Below are 19517 nucleotides of genomic sequence, written 5' to 3' on the forward strand. Positions count from 1 at the left end.
CAAAGCTTCATGGAGGTCCTGGGGTCAAAAGATGAGAAAATTCTATAAAATGCAGACACAGGCAACAATAAACAACCCAACATTTCTACCAGTAATTCCCCATACACATGCTTCATTAAAGTCGGCAGAGGCGGCTGATAATGACCGTCTCAACCAATAATCACGCGTGTATACAGTAGCCCCTGACCACTGCCCCGCAAACAATCCATCAGGCAGATCAACTTGGCTGAGCGACGGCCGATTGCATTGTGCACCCCTCTTTCCTGCCCGCTGGGTGATGTCACACACGCAACGCTTCATCATCCCTTTGACTAAGTCTCCTTGACCCCTTTAGACGTTTCCGTGTTCTTGTGGCAAGGCATGGACCATTTGCTCCAATGGGAGAACAAGGGAAGTGTTTGGGATGTTTGGTTCAATTTTAAAGGAATACTATCAATGCCCAAGTGTTCAAAAATGACAATATAAATAATGTCTAAGTAGCTGTGTAAACATTTTTCTACTTTTCATGTTAAATATCAGAGGCAAAAGCTTTAATTTATTGAGTGTAGGATTTAGCTATATTGGGACAAATCAATTGCAGAAAGGGTGTCTGCTTCAATGCACAGCCAGTGTTGCATATCGGACTACAGAGTATTTTTTCTCATAAAGCAAAAACAGTATGAAAAGCTGTGACAATTACAAATGTTCATAACAAGTTTCCTCTGCTCTCTTCAGACACTTCAGTCAGACACACAGGACACAGAAGCTGCATCTGTTGGGAGCTTTCTCTCTCTCACACACAGAGTTACACACAGGGTTAACTGATCAAGTGTGAGGGGAATTTCCCCTCCCCTCATGGCTCATTCTGTCAGTTTTGGAGTCAGTAAAGTTTGAAAGTATTTTGATAACAGTAAAGAAAGAGGTTGCCAGTGAAATGTATACACCAGTACTTAGCAGCACTTCCCAAACAATTCCTATCTCAATTGAAAAAAATATGTAAATCGATAGTGTTCCTTTAAATATTACATGTTATTTATGCTGCATTTAGTGCTGGCATTTTCCGTAGCACTTAACAGAGCACAATGTGATACCACTAATTTAGTCTAGGGTCAGTGCTATATGCTATCTATGTACATAGACATATGACTGTGGTAGGGACTAGATTGTGAGTCCCTCTGAGGGACAGTTTATGACAAGACAATAAACTCTGTACAGCGCTGCATAATATGTCGACGCTATATAAATACTTGAATAAATAATAAATAAATGTAATCACATTGGTGTGCCGTTGGCAGCACTGGAGTATAGTGGTGTACAGTGTACAGACCTCTGGTAATGGTGAAGTGCTGGTAGACAGCTTTGCGGCTCACTGATCTCTCCAGAGGTAGGAGCATAGTCGGAAAAGGGATTATAATATAGCTATTGATCATTTGAGTTAGCTTAATTTGTTAAAACTACAATTATGTGTGTGATGGGTTTTCTGTCTTGGGCTATGTATAGCCAGCTGTATTACTATTATTTAGTATTACACCAGCTCTAATCCTGGGATCACACATAAAAGGTGTACAGTTCTCTTCCAGTCCTGTCCCGACTGTTTGCATCAGTTTGTATAAGTTCTCTATGGCTGGGTTCACACATAAATCTGTACATTTCCATTCCAGTCCTGTCAGTTTTGTACGAGTTTTTTATGTCTGGGTTCACACATAAACGGTATACAATTCGTTCCAGTCCTGTCAGTTTTGTATCAGTTTTCTATGGCTGGGTTCACACATAAAAAGTGTACAGTTCCAATCCTGTCAGGTAAAACTGATAGAAAACTGATGCAAAACTGACAGGACAGGACTGTAACATAAATGTGCCGATTTATATGTGAACCAAGTCTTCAGACTTGCACCCATGTGCCAATATTTATGTATGATCTGCAAAGCAATCTAATCAAATGATCAGATTGTCTGAAAATTCTTCATCATCAAAATCAACGGAGATATTATTATTAAACTTGCTTGAGAACAAAAGATTGGACGGAAGAACTATTATACATGTGTATGTTGATTTGGCATTCCAGTTCAGTTGCCTGAAAGGTTTGCTGTGGGCTTGCCTATATGTACAAGGCTTAATATTTAATGCATTGTACTGCAACACAAAGCCATTATTCATACTGTCTACCCGGGTATGTATTTTGCATAACCCCATACAATACAGTGAATAGGACATAGCACAGGAATTAGACACCGAGATATGAGCTTTCTATTAGAATCTGCATGTCACTGGGCATCAAAATACATACGCAGCTGGAACATACTGTATATAGTGTAAATGGGTATTGGAGTCCTTCATTAACTCTATTGACACCCCTTGGTTTTTAGAGCAATTTTAACCACTTCAGGACTCAGCCTTTACCCCCCCCCCCCCCCCTTAAGGACCAGCACTGATTTCTAAGATCTGTGCTGGGTGGGCTCTACAGCCACCAGCACAGATCAAATACCAGGCAGAGCGACCAGATCGCCCCCCTTTTTTCCCCACTAGGGGGATGATGTGCTGGGGGGGTCTGATCGCTCCTGCCTGCGTGTGGCTGGCGGGAGGGAGGCACCTCAAAGCCCCCTCCACCGCAGCATTCCCCCCCCCCTCCCTCTCCTCCCTCCCTGTCCCGGAGATCGGAGGCTGCACAGGAACGGATCTGTCCTGTGCAGCCTCTAACAGGCTCCTGCCTCACATGTGACAGCGATCCCCGGCCGCTGATTGGCTGGGGATCGCTGATCTAGTACAACGCTGCTACTGTTAGCAGCGTTGTAAAAGCGGATTATTTCCGCTTGTGTTTACATTTAGCCTGCGAGCTGCAATCGGCAGCCCGCAGGCTATTCACGGAGCCCCCCGCCGTGAATTGACAGGAAGCAGTTTCCTGATTAATTAGCCTGCAGCCGGCGCCGCAGATGTGCGTCGCTGGTCCTGCAGCTACCACTTTGCCGACGCGCGTTATGAGTGCGCGGTCGGCAAGTGGTTAAAGACATAGATTTTGAGACTGAAGAATTTAGTACTTGCCTTTTTCTCACTTTGGGCCAAAGCTCTGGAGTTTTCTAGTTGAGACCAATGGATTCGTAACTTACTAATGCATCTTTACTGTATGAAACACGTTGTAAACTCTGTTTGCAAAATACGCTATTTAAATAACAGTTATTATTATTATTATTTGAAAATGATTTTACTGATCTGATGACACATTCACATTAATGGTTGTCAGTTTGCAGTTGGGTTAGATAAATGGATGTCTATACTGTCCAATTAATATTTAACCACTTTGTCCTCCTTGACGTATAAAAACGTCAAGGAGGACAGGCGCGCTCCCGCGGCCGATCGCGCGCGTGCACGCGCACTCCCGGCCGCGGAGTCGGTAGCCACGGAATCAATGTGTCGGGCTATGGAGCCCGATCATTGATTCCTCTCCCCCGCTGAAAAAGCGACAGCTTCTCTCGGAAGCTTCGCTCTTTCTGAAGCTGTGTCCCTCTAAGCGTACATTGTACGCTTAGAGTGATGTCATGTAAAAAAAATCGAGATTGCCATCTTGTGGCCAAAAAGTAAAACTACAAGTAAATATCCAAAAACATTACACTACACCAATATTTCCCCAAATAAAACACTTTTATATCCCACCCTCCCAAAAATGCCCACATAAAATGTTTAATAAAAAAAACCAAAAACATTACTATAAAAAAAAAAACACATAAATATTTACCTAAGGGTCTAAACTTTTTAAATATCTATGTAAAGATGAAATATTTCTCTCTATTTTTTTTTTATAAGCTTGTAAATAGTGATGTATGCAAAACGGAAAAAATGCTCTTTTATTTCCAAATAAAATATTGTCGCGATACATTGTGATAGGGACATAATTTAAATGGTGAAATAACCGTGACAAATGGGCAATAACAATACGTGGGTTTTAATTATGGAGGCATGTATTATTTTAAAACTATAATGGCCGAAAACTGACAAATAATGAATTTTTTCATTTTTTTTCTTATTCTTCCTGTTAAAATGCATTTACAATAAAGTGGCTCTTAGCAAAATGTACCCCCCAAAGAAAGCCTAATTGGTGGCGGAAAAAACAAGCTATAGATCAGTTCATTGTGATAAGTAGTGATAAAGTTATAGGCTAATGAATGGGAGGTGAACATTGCTCGGCTGCATAAGCTGAAAACAACTGAGATGTTAAGTGGTTAATCGATCACTGTGCTGAATAAAGGAGAGGATAGTAGCAATCCTGGCCTGTTTTTGGTGGTGTGGTCCCCTGACCGCCAACATGCAGTGTGAAACCGGCCTCAATCTGCACACAGAATTTGTTGCAAAATAGTGGGTTAAGTAATGTACTTTAGCAACTCATAGCATAAAACTTTAGTAACTTTTCCAGTGTACCTTTCAGTACAGGTAGTTATGATTCAATCGAGACTGCTGAGCTCACCGTAACTTGGTTAACGTCACCTCCGATAGGCTCGTCAAAAGTTTTGCATGTGCTTCTGTACAAGTTAATTGCTCATTCATAGAAAGATTTCATTACTTTTTAATGGCTCTCTAAGCTAATTTAGCAATTGAAATTCTAATGCTCTCCATACACTTGAGCAGCATTGTTCCTTCAGATTATTTGTGGCTACTCGAGCTGTTGCTGCTACAAACATCCAGAAATAGACCCATAAAGTGACAGCCATATTCAAGCACCAGCTATTCCTACTCTTTTATTTTTATTTTTTGCTTTTTTTCCCCCCTCAGTTTTAGATTGAATTAGAGGTTTGTATTGTGCTATGTGAAAGAGTAATTAATGTGAGAGTGTAATTATGCAAAGCTTCTTATACAATGTAATCAACTCATCTGTACCTAGAAATCTATTCCACACGTTTGTCTGGTGAAACAAGGGAAATTGCATCTGTTCGTCTACTTTCGACACTTCATCAACGTTCTGGAAATGTTAAAAAAATTAAATAAACTCTGAGACCGCAATGCAGAAAACACTTATCTTTCTTTTCTGATTTCTTTACAGATCCTGGACAATCAGGAAGCCCAAGCCACAATGATCCTGCCAAGAATCCACCAGGTAAATATCACCCATGGAAAATTTACATTCTAACAATGTGTGAGAACAAAAGTGGTACTGTGATAGCTTCATAGTGTATAATTGGTCAGCAATCTGCTTTGCATAGGCAATGGGTATAATCGGGACAAGCAGTGATTATGTTACTTCTTCCATTGTAACCACTGCTTTAACTGCAACTTCATTAAGATTCAGTTAATCTCAGGGCGTTTCCAGTGCTGATGCTGAGAAGTGAGGGCTTTTTTACTAGGCTGGTGAAAGAGCTTGTCTAATGTCATGCCCTCATGTGGTGTATAGAGGTTATTATTGCATGCCAGGGGTTTCAGCTCAGGAGCTTGCCCCTATGTTGCTCAATTATCACAGGTTTATATCAGTACATTGTTTGCCAATGTTGGAGCATGTGTGGCCACACTACATGATGGCAGTCAGGACTTTGCTGGTCACCTGTGTGGCTTTAGTATTTCTAAAGTCATTTTTATGTGGGATGGCTAACACATTTGATTTTTCATTTAAAAATGTTATCACTGATACTAAAGTGCAGATTATTTTCAAGATTTAGTCAAAATAGGAAATCATTCAAATCTCTGTCAGGGATCAATACTGGCTGTCTCTGTTGATGAAATTCCATTACTTCCTGTTACTGATACACCTATAGCCCATCTACCAGCTGAACTTTCTGTTTTCTATGTATAGAATTAATGATGTACATATTACTATGGGGATCTAACCAGGGCCAGTGCCTTAGATTAGGGCCTGTTTCTACTACATGCGGATTCTGGATGCAGAAAAACTGACTCCAATGAATGCCTGTGGGCCTGTTTACACTAAACGCTTTTTGCAGATTTCTTCATCATGATTTGTTTCCCATACAATGAATACGTTAGTGGAAACATGTCCATAGACATTCATTGGAGTCTTGTTTTTCTGCATCCAGAATCCGCGTGTAGTGGAAACGGGCCCTATGCAAGAGGCAGTTTGACCAGGTGATAGATTTGTAAACTTCTGATGTTGCTGCTCATGTTCATGTACCAAAGCAGGGTGTAATCACAGCAAATCAGAGCTTTACAAATCTATCATCGGATCAAATGAATTACAAGCAACACTACCCTGTGTTCCACCAAAAGAGGAAATAAAAGAAAATGACCTCAGCAGATGAATACAGCAAAAAAAAAAAAGTCCTAACTAAGACTCTAACTCTTAGTTCCCCAACCCTGTCCTCAAGGCCCACCAACAGTGCATGTTTTGCAGGATACCGCACACAATCACAGGTGAGGTAATTAGTGTCTCAGCAGAGCTGATTAACCACCTCTCTGGATTTCCACAAAACATGCACTGTTGGTGGGCCTTGAGGACAGGGTTGGGGAACTCTGCTCTAACTCTACTTTCTTTACTTTAACTAAAGAAACATACCTATCTTATGTTCTTTAAAATATTTCTTTCACAATCAGGTACCTGTAATATTCTATGCTGAAGGTACTTTTGCAATACCACGTTAACCTTCTATGAGTGCTGTTTCCACCTCTGTTTAGTATCAGCCTTAAACCAGCCCCTGAAGATTTTATAAATGAATACAATTCCAAGCACTTACCCTGCATACATTTAATGCTTGGCACACACGCTAGATGAAACTTGGCCGAGGTGGCCAATCACGACTGCCTCTGCTGAGAATCAGGGGTGTGCAATGTGGCCAATGTGCCTTGTTTTTAGATGTTTTTATGAATTTGTAGCTGGTATTAATAAAGGATGATTGCATTTACTCCTTATTCTCAGACCAATTATTTCCTGCTTTTTGGTATACATACTTTATGATATATATGGGGGTGTCTTTTTCCTTTTCTGGCTGTAGTCATTTATGTGAGGTTTTATTACCTACCCCCCTTGTCTTGACTTCTCTAGTATTTTTAGATTTAGCAAATCATTTGCTTAATGATGCATGCTCATTTCTCCTTGAGTTAGCCATTGATGCCTCAGCCAGCAATAACCTAGGCAGATAGACTCAGCTGATCGCCAGACAAGAGCTTTATTCTCCCCACTCACCCCACCCGCTGTGTGACGTCACAACCGCACCACTCCATTGGCCCTTCCCTAGGTGTAATCTCACAGTCCCTGCTCTTCTGTGTTGGACCATCAGGCAATATCTGGCAGTCTTGGAAACTCCCCTGCCCTACAGAACTGCAGGAGATGTATCAATGATGAGGGGCATATAGATATCCGCACTGTACTGGGAGGGGGAAGGCAAAGTAGACAAGTTACGTTATTATAACATGTATGTGACAAAGGAGGGTGTGGAATTTATACATTTATAAACTTGAGATTTATTGACAGTCCCTAATTAAGTTGTCTAGTGTTGCCAAGTGCTTAGTACTGCTGACAGATTCTCTCCTTTCCTTCTCATTCTGTTTTTATTATTGGTTTGAAAAGCTTTGAGCTCTATGTCATTTATACCTGACAGCACCTTCTGACAGTTTTATGGCTGTGTTTTATCGGGAATGAGCTCACACAGGAAATACTGCTTATCTTCACCCCATATTGTCCACACCTTGAGAAGATAATGGAGAGCACACATGGACATCCTTATATTATTATGCAGTGTCGGACTGGGAGGTGGAAAAACTGAGGAAATCCACCTGCTGGCCAAGCAGCACTATCCCTGTGTTATCATTCCCAATAGAAACCTGCAGCAAGTCTTCATTGTGTGCAGCAACACATGATTGCTACTGCTTGGCCAGCAAGTGCATTTCCTCAACTTTCCCACCTCCTAGTTCAACATTGTTATTATGGGTCCATTCTATAGTAATTCACACATCGGAAAATGTATTTTTTTATGTTTATACTCCATAAATAGGGCATGCAGTAACAAAGCTAAATAATAGAGCACAAAATATTTGGCAAATAGGATTCTGTTAGTAAACAAAATATGTATTAAAAAGCTTATTTTTCCTGTTCTTTTGAATCCTACTGAACACTTTTAAAATTCCCAAACTGTCACTGTAATGAAATATTTAGTTTAGCTCCTAAAAACGTAGGCATCTGTGTAGCTAAACAGTGGTTGAAAAAGAGTGTATGCCTGCAGTTGCACCACACTTCCTTATTAGTTTGCTGTCCCAAACCATTGTTGTGGGTCCCAACTCTCATACGCTACTTCCAAACCCTGAGGCGTTGATAAATAGCATATGCCTGCTCCCCATACTATGACTCCTGCACCTGGTGATTGTCTAAGCATAACACTCAGGGGAGAGACATGGGAAAGGAGGCAACTGTCTGGATGTGCCAATATCACAGGGCAGAAGATTAGTGAAGTCAGTAGTAAACCAAAAGGCATGCATAACAATCAGTAGGACTTTGGCTTTTGTTTCTATAAAGCAGGTTTTATAAAAAAAAAAAAAAAAAAAAAAGATTAATTGTTATATAGACAGTACAGACATTTTCTTCCTTTTTATATAATCAGTAGGGCTTAGCTTGTTTTTGTATTCATGTTATTCCTAAACATGGGCCTAATGTTAGACAAAATGGTGCCTTGGGCATTATTCAGATCGGGGCTCCACTTACTAGGAACACCTGATCTGAACCATTATAGTCAGAGCTGTGTGACTGTATGTAGCCACATGGGGAACCACATTTTGTTGGTTTAGACCTCCCATCTTATCATTTTTATTTACCCCCTGAAGTGAGAGACCTTCTGGTTTGATTGACCGATGTGACAGCCAATCAGTAATTGACAACCCTCTCCCCAGCTGGTTGGCTTTAGCTTCTGTCAATCAAATGGCATGAACGAGAGCATCCAAGAAAACAGCTGAGGCACTGTATAATGAATGGAGCAGCCCAGGATATTAGGCACTCTTCCTCTGTGCAGCAGCTTGTCATTAACGTACTACCTGCAAAGAAGTGTTATTGAGACCCCCCAACCCCTGCCCTGCAGTACCTACAGTATCTGACCAGAATGCACTTGGGTTTAATGTGTAATATCAACACAACAAGGAAAAATAACACATGACTGTGCTTGACATTGACTTATTGAGAAGCATTATGCCTAATGCTCTATCAGCAAGAATCTACATATACCTACCTATGTGTTGCAGGGGTTCAGCTTTTCTTCACTCAGCACTTGTGGACCTAAACCCAAGAACTGAACTTTGCAAATAGCTCTAGAAGGTAGAAGCACTAGTTGTTAAGCAGCTTTTATTTAGTCATTTATTTCATCTCTATGATACAAAAAGCTGCTGATGTCTTGCAGTTGTGACTTTGGGTGCCAAAACAGAACATAGAATTTTTGGTATGAAAGTATACCTGACCTATTTCTTTTTTTAAAGTTTTTTGCATGTTCTCCACTGCAGCATTATTAGCTACTTCGATTTACTGTGTCGCTGTGAAGCTCCATTCCTCAGATATTCCCACTTCCTGCATGACCAATTTATACAATTGACAGCAGTAAATAATTACTAGCTGGACCTGTTCCCCTCCCTCTTGTCACCTTCTAATATAAACATTTTCATCTCAGGGAAACTTAGCAGCACAAACTGAAAACTGTTGAGTCAGGAATAGACTGTCAGATGGTCTGTAATGTCATTTTCTGAACTTTCTGACAGCAAGATGGCGGCCCACATGAAACAGAGAGCATATCATTTACAGTTCTGGCCAGCAAGGTTAGATAGTAACATGTGTAGAAGATGACAGAGCTGGAAGTGAAGGGAAATTTAATTCTGGTCTGCATTATCCTTCCACTGAAATGATCACTAATATTCCCAGTAGTTTTGCTTAATTCCAACTGATAACTCCAGACAAGCAAAAAAACCTAAATTCAATCCCAACACACCAACCTTTCACACTTATCATTCACTAACCTGACTTAACCTTCCTGACCCCCAAACTAGTCATCTTTAATTACCTGCCTCAGGGTGTCAATATTCCTGTCCTAGGGTGTCGCACCAAGATCATCTGACACCAAACTCATTTGTCTTGCAGCAGCAGTCCCCAAACCCTTCACATATGAGCATGGCTACGATTATTTAGTATCTCCTGTAGGTATTTATTTTAAATAGCCTGTAGCTTATTTGACAATTTATTGGATAATTTGAAAAATAGTTGCCTGACCTGAAAGAATGTTTGCTCAGTCATGTGTATGATGTACTTTCTAGAAAAAAAAATACAGTTGATCATACCCTCATCCCCCCCCCCCCCCCCCCCCCCCGTCCTCCCCCCGACCAAAAAAAACCCAAAACAGAACACCCTGCCGTCTTGTTTTACATTTTTGCAGATAAAAGGCATTGTGTGTTTATTGTAGAATAAAAGACACTGTATGTTTATTGTAGGAAAAAACACTTATCTCATGCCTTATTTATTTACCTATTTTATTCCAAACAACACCACAAAGTTTGAACAGTTCATCAGAAGCAGTAGGTCTAAATGGCTTTGCTGTTTAAAAATTGTCTGGAAATATGTTTACATAGCGGATGAAGAAATCCGGGTGTGAGTGAAAGAGACAAGGGGAACATGGGCTGTCTACTGATCTAGTGTTTTGTAATAAACGACCTCACCACTTCAAATGCTTGAGCCGGATTTAGGGAAAAAAGCCTAAGCGCTGATGCATTCTGAAGCCACATTGCCTGAATTTCCTTTCTTAGCCATGTTAGGTTTTTTTTGGTGTAGACCTGTGCAAGCTTCTAGAGATTGTTACGATCTTTGTTTTATATTTGATATGAATTTTGGATTAATTTTTTATTTTCTCATTAAACTGTGTTTTTGCTTTTGTTTTTAATTAACTTCATCCATGCTGTTGAAATCTAGGTACTGTTTGCAGCTTTGTATGGTTCCATACACTCCTGCTGTGAACACACTTTTATTGAATTCTGTGCATCAGTCATGAGCCAATATGACTGGCTTCTGACCCTGTGATCACTGTGAGCCAATATCAATGGTCACACAGTCAAAATAAAAAGGGCTGTGGTCTTTATAGGGCCATAGCCTGCTGGTCCTAGACTGGTTAAATACACTGAATTCTGTACTCTACATTGTATAGAGTGGATAGTTTCCTCATATTTAAAAGACCAATGCCTGTCAGGAAAAGTGTGTATGTAGGGGGTGATTGAAGTTTAGTGCAGCAATGTCAATATGTTTTTATGTCAGTTGTCTAGACATGGACAGGGTAGACATATTTCTCTGCACTTCACATTTAGGCAAAGGTCCCACTTAGCAGTTGGGAAGTGAGCCTCTAATCTTCCCCAACCGGTGGAGCTCATTGGAATGTAATAATAATCCAAAGATTTGTATAGTGCCTTTCTCCTGTGGGACTCAAATTGCTCAAGAGCTGCAGCCACTGGGACGCACTCAAGAGGCCACCCTGCAGTGTTAGAAAGTCTTGCCTTGAACTGCTTACTGAATAGGTACTGACCCTAGCCCTTAACCAGTACACTATCCAAATGTAATTGTACACTGTGGTTGTGCAATGCCGAGCAGTCATTTGTTAAAGTGAACCAGAGATGAAGCACCCTCATGTATTTTACCATATAGATCAGTGGGAACCTTAAAGAAAACACCTACCATGTTTTCTGTTTCATTCTGCACTGCACAGCTTGTTTCTTATCAGACCTGTTAAAATCCCCGACTGAGCATTCAGTCTGGCTTTGCTATAATGACTCAGCTATAATGATTCCTGAGCAGAGCCAGCAGGGGGCAGGCTTGGACTTGAAAAGACATGAGAGAACACAGACTGTGCTATAAATATTCCTGAGCAAAGCCAGACTGAATGCTCAGTCGGGGATTTTATCAGGGCTGATTAGAAGCAAGCTGTGCAGTGCAGAATGAAACAGAACGCAAGGTAGGTGTTTTCTCTAATGTTCCCACTGATATATATGGTAAAATACACAAGGGTGCTTTGTCTCTGGTTCCCTTTAAGCACAGGACAAACACCTGTTTTGGTGATTCGGACAGTTCCATTAGCAAACATCTATTGATTGTATCAGAATCATCAGTATTCATTCCACACCAAATGTTTGTCATTTGCCAGCTTCTTCAGTGCAACTCTATTACACTGTTCAATGATGTTATGGGACAGCTGATGACTGCTCAATCTTTCAGCCAACATTTACCTGCCATATGATTTCAATTAGTATTAAGGAGATGTTCTCTCAGAATAAGAACAATAAAATTCTAGTGTGTAAAAATGATGATAATTTTATTCCGTAATTTTCCTTTTATTAATAATGGCCTTTCAATTTCAGTATGCACACAGGTGTGAATTTCCAAAACTGTCTGTAAGCACTAATTTCACTTCCTTTCAAGCTTGGAATCTGTACTCTGCTTGTGGTTGCAGACAGGTGAAATATTTACATGCACAGAGCAGGAATTCTTGTTATTCATTTCACACAACTACACTAAGGCCACATACACACATCAGACCATAGTCTTTGGAAAATGAAAGATCACAGACCAATCTTACCACCCTTCATGTAGTATGAGAGCCATACCTACACAGTCTATTCTATGGAGCTGAACTCCCCATCAGAAAAAAATCTTTGCAAGATGCTGCACACACAGATGCTGTACAGACACAAAAGATCAGTATCTGCAAAAGATCTGTTCCTGCCAAAAATCCATTCCTGCAAATTGCAATGATAGTCTATGAGATCTGCAGATCCTCATACACACATGATTTAACTGACATTCATCTGCAGATCAGATCCACCAGGATGGATTTTCAGATCTGCAGATGATTGCTTGATCTGCAGATGAATGTCAGTCAAATCATGTGTGTATGATGATCTGCAGATCTCATAGACTATCATTGCAATTTGCAGGAATGGATTTTTGGCAGGAACAGATCTTTTGCAGATACTGATCTTTTGTGTCTGTACAGCATCTGTGTGTGCAGCATCTTGCAAAGATTTTTTTCTGATGTGGAGTTCAGCTCCATAGAAAAGACTGTGTAGAGTATGGCTCTCATACTACATGAAGGGTGGTAAGATTGGTCTGTGATCTTTCATTTTCCAAAGACTATAGTCTGATGTGTGTATGAGCCTTAACTGACATACTTGCAGCGGTATTGACCCTCCCAGTGTGATTGTGTCTGTTAGGATTAATATAAACTAGGTGTGTGTTTAAATGCACTATGTTGTGTGTTTAAATGCACTATAATAAGATAATCAAAAAAGGTGCAATTTCAGCTGTCACCAGCACCCGAATTACAGGTACGCGGGCGCGGACTATAGCATTGCAGCTATAGCCACGTTGATATGAGGTGCTACTTGTCCACATGCCTACACCAAAGTAACCTGCTTTGATTTTTTTAAGCCAGGTAGCTCAGCCCTTATCCATATACAAGGGGTTAATGATTTGCGGTTGCGTGTATGGATTTTATCCTTCTGCTTATTATGTAAACAAGCAAACAAACAAAATCCTGCTTTATTTTATTGTCTGATTACTTTGCAGAAGTTAAGAGTGGCAAACATCCTTTCTGTCCTACCGTCTTTCCCCTAAAGTAAAACATCCTCTGATTATAAGGCCTAGCTGCAATTTCATGCCTTCTCTGAATATAAGGCATCCTCCGAATATAAGACCTAGCCCCAAAGCCACACATCCCCAGCCGCAGAACACATCATATCCCACCCCCCCAGACTGTCTCTCCACTTCCCTGTTTTAAGTGTGTGTCCCCCCCCCCCCCCTTCCGACCCTTGTGGCTGCTCTGTCCCGCTTCCTTGTCTGGGTCTCTGCTCCCCGTGCATTGTGTCCCCCCTCCCTTCTGACCCCTGTGGCCACTCTGTCCCGCCTCCTTTTCGGTGTCCCCCGCTCCCAGTGCACGCTAAATGTAATGGCAGCCAGCGTGTCTTACTGTAGCCATGCTGCCCGGAGATCGCTGGCGGCCTCACTTCTCCCTCTAGTAACCGGCGCTTGTGTAGATGACGTCATCTACACAAGCGCTGGTTACTAGAGGGAAGAAGACAGGACGCCAGAGATCTCCGGGCAGCATGGCTACAGTAAGACACGCTGGCTGCCATTACATTTAGCGTGCACTGGGAGCGGGGGACACCGACAAGGGGGCGGGACAGAGCAGCCTCAGAAGTCGGAAGGGAGGGGGACATGATGCAGGGGAGCAGAGACCCAGACAAGGAGGCGGGACAGAGCGGCCACACGGGTCGGAAGGGAGGGGGACATAATGCAGGGGAGCAGAGACACAGGCTAAGGGGCTGGAGCAGCCACACTGAGAACAGAAGGGGACACATCGTGCAGTGCCGATCAGGCACTTGTCATGTCATCCTTGCACACAGCAGGTTTATCATCTGTGTGCAGGGATGACATGACAGGTGCCTGATTGGCACTGTGACATTACAATGAGCAGCAATAAGAGGTGGCCAGCCTGGGACATATCATGCAGTGCCAATATAAGACAGCCCCTGAAAATAAGCCCTAGCACACTTTTTGGAGCAAAAATTAATATAAGACAGTGTCTCATTTTCGGGGAAACACGGTAGTAGGTATCCATGTTTTAGCAGCGACTCATTTGAAAATGAGGAATGCTGCTTAACAAATGAAAATGTAATCTTCAACAAAACTTAAAGGGAGTCTGAAGCCAAACCAAAACCAAACAAAAAAAATACTTACCTAAGGAGGGGGAAGGCTCTGAGTCCTATAGAGCCTCCCCATTCCTCTTCTTGTCCCTTTGTTCCTGCACTGGCTTCCCAGTTAGCTGTCTCCGATCCTTGGGTCAGAGACTGCTCTCTTCCACTGCGGGTGGGCTTTGGAAGTCTTTGGGAGCACTTGGGCTCCCGAAGATGGGCTGCTCCATACTGCGCACAAGTGAGTTCCCTCTCTCGTACACTCGCGCATGCACAGTATGGACCTGCCCGCCTTTAGGAGCACTTAGGCTCTTAAAGACTTCCGAAACCTCCTGCGGCGGGAGATTTGAATGGAGGAGCCTTTGGGGGAATGAGAGGATGAGGAACAGGAAGGGTCTATCAGACCCAGAGCCTTCCCTCTCCTTAGATAAGTATCTGTTTTTTTGTTTAACAGAGTAACCAAGCAGCTCAGGGTGACCCAAACTACTAGGAATGTATAGGAGGATAAAAGGAACCAAAAAGACCTCCTACTAAAAAAAAACAAAGCTTGGTGTATTTGCCTTCTTAAAACAGAAGGAAATCTGCAATAATTCAGCTATAAGTGAACATTTGTGGTTACCCACAATGCACTACTACTGAATATTTTGTTTAGTTTTGGCTTCTTATTCAAGCAATAGAATATCTTTTAGGCTAAAGCCCCATACACATACTCAACAGCGGTCTTTTATGCTTTCACAAAGTTGAAATATCTAAAAAAAAAGTATTTTGCTATTCTTCAAAGAGCTCATAAGACTGATAAGAAGTCAGTCCAACAGTTGCATTGACTTCTTATCAGTTTTATCAGCTCTTTGAACAATAGCAAACCCCCCTTTTTTTAGGTATTTCAACTTGTCTCACAACAAAAGTTGTGAAAGCATAAAAGACCGCTGTTGAGTGTGTGTATGGGGCTTAAGTTTACGGTACATGTTAGCGTTCTCCGTGTGAGAATTCACATGTAATGTAAAGGACTCAAGCTCTTGTAGCTGATGTTCAGATCTCGCGCATATATTACAATTGCTTCCTTTTGTTTTGTCAATAACAAAACCCATTTTTTCATTTCCAGGATACCTTGAAGACAGTTTTATAAAGTCTGGAGTTTTCAATGTTTCAGAGCTAGTACGGGTGTCTAGAAGTAAGTAACGATTGATATTCTCCTAAACAGCAATGTAAGATAATCAAAATGCAGTAATACTAAAAAGGAATTGCAGACGCACATATTTTGTGGCTGTGTCTAGTAAAGAGAGCCATTTCTTTCTGAGATATACTAGTACAGAACTTTTTGATAGTCTGCTGGTAACTCCCTGGGATCTCGCTGCAGCTTACTTCTCATGCCGCGGAGGTGTTCTCTTCCTCAGCTTTGCTCTGATCTCATGAGATTCTGTCTCCTTGAAACTCTTTTCTTACCTACACTAGTAATGTCTATGGATCCTTGGTCACAGTAGCATTTTGCTACTTGTTCTTGAGCCATCGATCAGTTCGCTCTCATTGTATCTCACTACTGATGTTTTCTATTACCATAAACAGGTGGTCAATGAGATGTAAATTATTCTAGCTTCAATGCAAATTTAATGCAAATTGTTTACTACTAGGAATCAGGCCAGTCTAATGTACTTCCTGCCAATTTTGCTTGGCCAAATTACAAGCTACATACATGTTGCATGCAAACCAGAATTATTGATCTCATTGACCATCTCTACTGGCAACTTTCTGTTTGTTCTGGCAACAATCATCTGTCCTGACTGGCACAAGTCTCTGATGAGAGGAAGTGCTGTATCTGTTGTTTGCCAGATGGTGACAGAACCTTACATTAAAGGGCAACTGTAGTGAGAGGTATATGGAGGCTGACATCTTTATTTCCCTTTAAGCAATAACTGCTGCCTGGCAGTCCTGTTGGTCTACTTGGCTGCAGAAGTATTTGAATCACACCAGAAACAAGCATGCAGCTAATCTCATCAGATCTGACAAAAATGTCAGAAACACCTAATCTGCTCCATGCTTGTTCAGGGTCTATGCCTAAAAGTATTAGAGGCAGAGGATCCGAAGGGCAGCCAGGTAACTGGTATTGCTTAAAAGGAAATAAATATGGCAGCCTCCATATACCTCTCACTACAGTTGTCCTTTAAAGAGGAGCTGTCCGCCATACTATCTCAGAAAAAAACACACATATATAAGTAGATAAATACTTGCTCTACTTACATAGCATATGTATTGCACTGTCCACATTTTGATTTTAGATATTTTTCTACAGTAAAAAAAGAGAAAATCCTTCTTAGCATTTCCCATTTTAACTGTGGCTATTTTGAAGCCAATCCTGATGTCATTTCCTTCCTTTCTCTCTTCTGCCTGATTGTGTATGCATTGCCTGCCCTCCATTATAGAAAATGCATTGTCTCAGCATAAGAAATATTGGCCAATCAGAAAGGAACAGAGGTGTGGGAGGGGAAAACAGGAGGGAAAGAGGCTTCAGCCAATCAGGCTTCATTAGTTAAGTCTGAGGGGAAGTAGAAAAGCAAAAAAGGACAACCCATCATGCTCTGCAACTTCCTTTTTGTGTACCAAATGTTGTGTGTACCAAATAAGAGTCAGGTAAACTGGGAAATTATCATTTATCAACAAGAAAAGTACTAGTGATTTTAACTTTTGGATTGCCTGGCTAGCTACTTGTTTACCAGATAAAAATAAAGAGTTGATTTTATGCCCGACAGTTACACTTTAAGAGCCAGTTAAAAAGCATATGAAACACTTTGGTGCTTATTCAATTCACATTTTCTTCTTTGTTTTCTTCTAGGAAATAAAGTTTCATCTTCTCTTTAAAAAGGCTTTGGGCCTGTTTCCACTACACGCAGATTGTATGCAGAATGGATGCAGAAAAACAGACTCCAATAAATTTCCACTAAACACGATTTTTCTGATGCAGATTTTCCCATAGGCATTCATTGGAGTCAGTTTTTCTGCATCCATTCTGCATCCAATCTGCGTGTAGTGGAAACAGGCCCTTTTCAGCACTGGAATTGAAAAAGTAAGCCAAAATATGTGAAAAAGTACAGTACTGTCTCAATAATCCTGCATCATGTGTTCCTAGCATAAAAACACAATAGATTTTACTTGTCCGAGTCTGCCGAGAATCTAGTGTGTGTACAGCGCCTCGACTCCCTCTCACCGCATTGGAGAGCGATCTGGCTGGCAGAGGGCACTGTTCCCTCTGCTCACCCCCACCCGCGCTGTGATGCTCCTCATGCGCTTATCTGCTGGCCTTAAACCCCCCCCCCCCCCCCCCCCCACACACACACACACACATATACATAGTAACAGAAAGAGTGGCTAGCCTGCAGGCTAGTAATGTGTCTGTACAGTCTAGCTCCAAGTTCCTGCACTGTATCCTGAGGGATCAACTTGCTATAGCTGCTGGGCGACAGTTCTTGTATGTGTACACAAGGCTTTACACAGGAGTGAGGAGTCATTTATTAATCTGAACAGTGTGGGTACCAGTAGTAGTTTAAAGGGATACTGTAGGGGGTCGGGGGAAAATGAGTTGAAGTTACCCGGGGCTTCTAATGGCCCCCCGCAGACATCCTGTGCCCGCGCAGCCACTCCCCAATGCTCCGGCCCCGCCTCTGGTTCACTTCTGGAATTTCAGACTTTAACTTCCCTGACGGTAAGCCCGTGCTGAGCACGGGCTATGCCGCCGGGAGGCACCGCTCAGGCCCCGCTGGGCCGATTTGCATAATTTTTTTTTTGCTGCACGCAGCTAGCACTTTGCTAGCTGCGTGCAGTGCCCGATCGCCGCCGATCCGCCGCTATACGCGTCGCCGCAGCCGCCCCCCCCCCAGACCCTGTGCGCTGCCTGGCCAATCAGTGCCAGGCAGCGCCGTGGGGTGGATCGGAGTCCCCTTTGACGTCGATGACGTCGGTGACGTCATCCCACCCCGCCGCCATGGCGACGGGGGAAGCCCTCCAGGAGATCCCGTTCTTTGAACGGGATCTCCTGATCTCCGATCGCCGGCGGCGATCGGAGGGGCTGGGGGGATGCCGCTCAGCAGCGGCTATCATGTAGCGAGACCTCGTCTCGCTACATGAAAAAAAAAAAAAAAAAAACGTATTTGCTGCCCCCTGGCGGATTTTGACAAACCGCCAGGAGGGTTAAAGTATGAAAACCACTGCGCCTGCGTTGCAGTGTCCTCACTCCCGCTGATGGCCCCAGGAGCGTACTGCGCAGGCTCAGTATGGTCTGTGCCTCCGCCGTGCGCTCCAGGTGATATCAGAGGAAGCGAGGACACGGCAATGCAGGCGCAGTGGTTTTCAGACTTTAAAGTCTGAAATTCCAGAAGTGAACCGAAGGCGGGCCGGAGCATCAGAGACTGGCTGCGTGGGCACAGGATGCCTGCGGGGGACCAGTAGAAGCCCCGGGTAACTTAAACTCATTTTCCCCCGACCCCCCTACAGTATCCCTTTAAAACAGAGCTAAAATAAGAAATACAATTACTGTATACTACATCATTGATCATTTTCATCAGACTATTACTTTGCTGGGGGTTAGATTGTGATCTCCTTTGGGGGATAGTAAGTGACATGACTGCACTCTCAATGGCTATGGAAGATTTCAGCAATATATAGATGCAAAAAATATAATACCACATGCAATTTTTTTTTCAAAAAACAATGCCATTGAACAGATGCCACTGGAACCTGTGTGGTTAACATGACCCATTTGTGTATAGACTGTTACACTGTTTCAAAATGTACCAGAGAGCTTTTTTTTTGCTGTGACAAGACACTGCCCTCTCCTTTTGTATTATAAACTTGAGATGTTTCGCATTGCATGTGCATTATAACCACACAGCTTTGTGTAAGCCATCATTGTTTTCTGCTAT

At 42.3% G+C, this 19517-nt stretch overlaps 1 protein-coding gene across 7 annotated transcripts in view; it reads left to right on the forward strand.

The window, feature by feature from the left end:
* NFIB (nuclear factor I B) overlaps nucleotides 1-19517 on the forward strand; it is a 561260-nt gene that overhangs the window by 427864 nt on the left and 113879 nt on the right. For all 7 annotated transcript variants that reach the window (XM_068234892.1, XM_068234884.1, XM_068234891.1 and 4 more), the window contains exons 3-4: nucleotides 5009-5062; nucleotides 15710-15778. In XM_068234892.1, the coding sequence (XP_068090993.1) occupies nucleotides 5009-5062; nucleotides 15710-15778 (123 nt within the window). The remainder of the gene's footprint in view (nucleotides 1-5008; nucleotides 5063-15709; nucleotides 15779-19517) is intronic.

This window comes from Hyperolius riggenbachi, chromosome 1, assembly GCF_040937935.1.
Source record: "Hyperolius riggenbachi isolate aHypRig1 chromosome 1, aHypRig1.pri, whole genome shotgun sequence".
NCBI classification, from domain to species: domain Eukaryota; kingdom Metazoa; phylum Chordata; class Amphibia; order Anura; family Hyperoliidae; genus Hyperolius; species Hyperolius riggenbachi.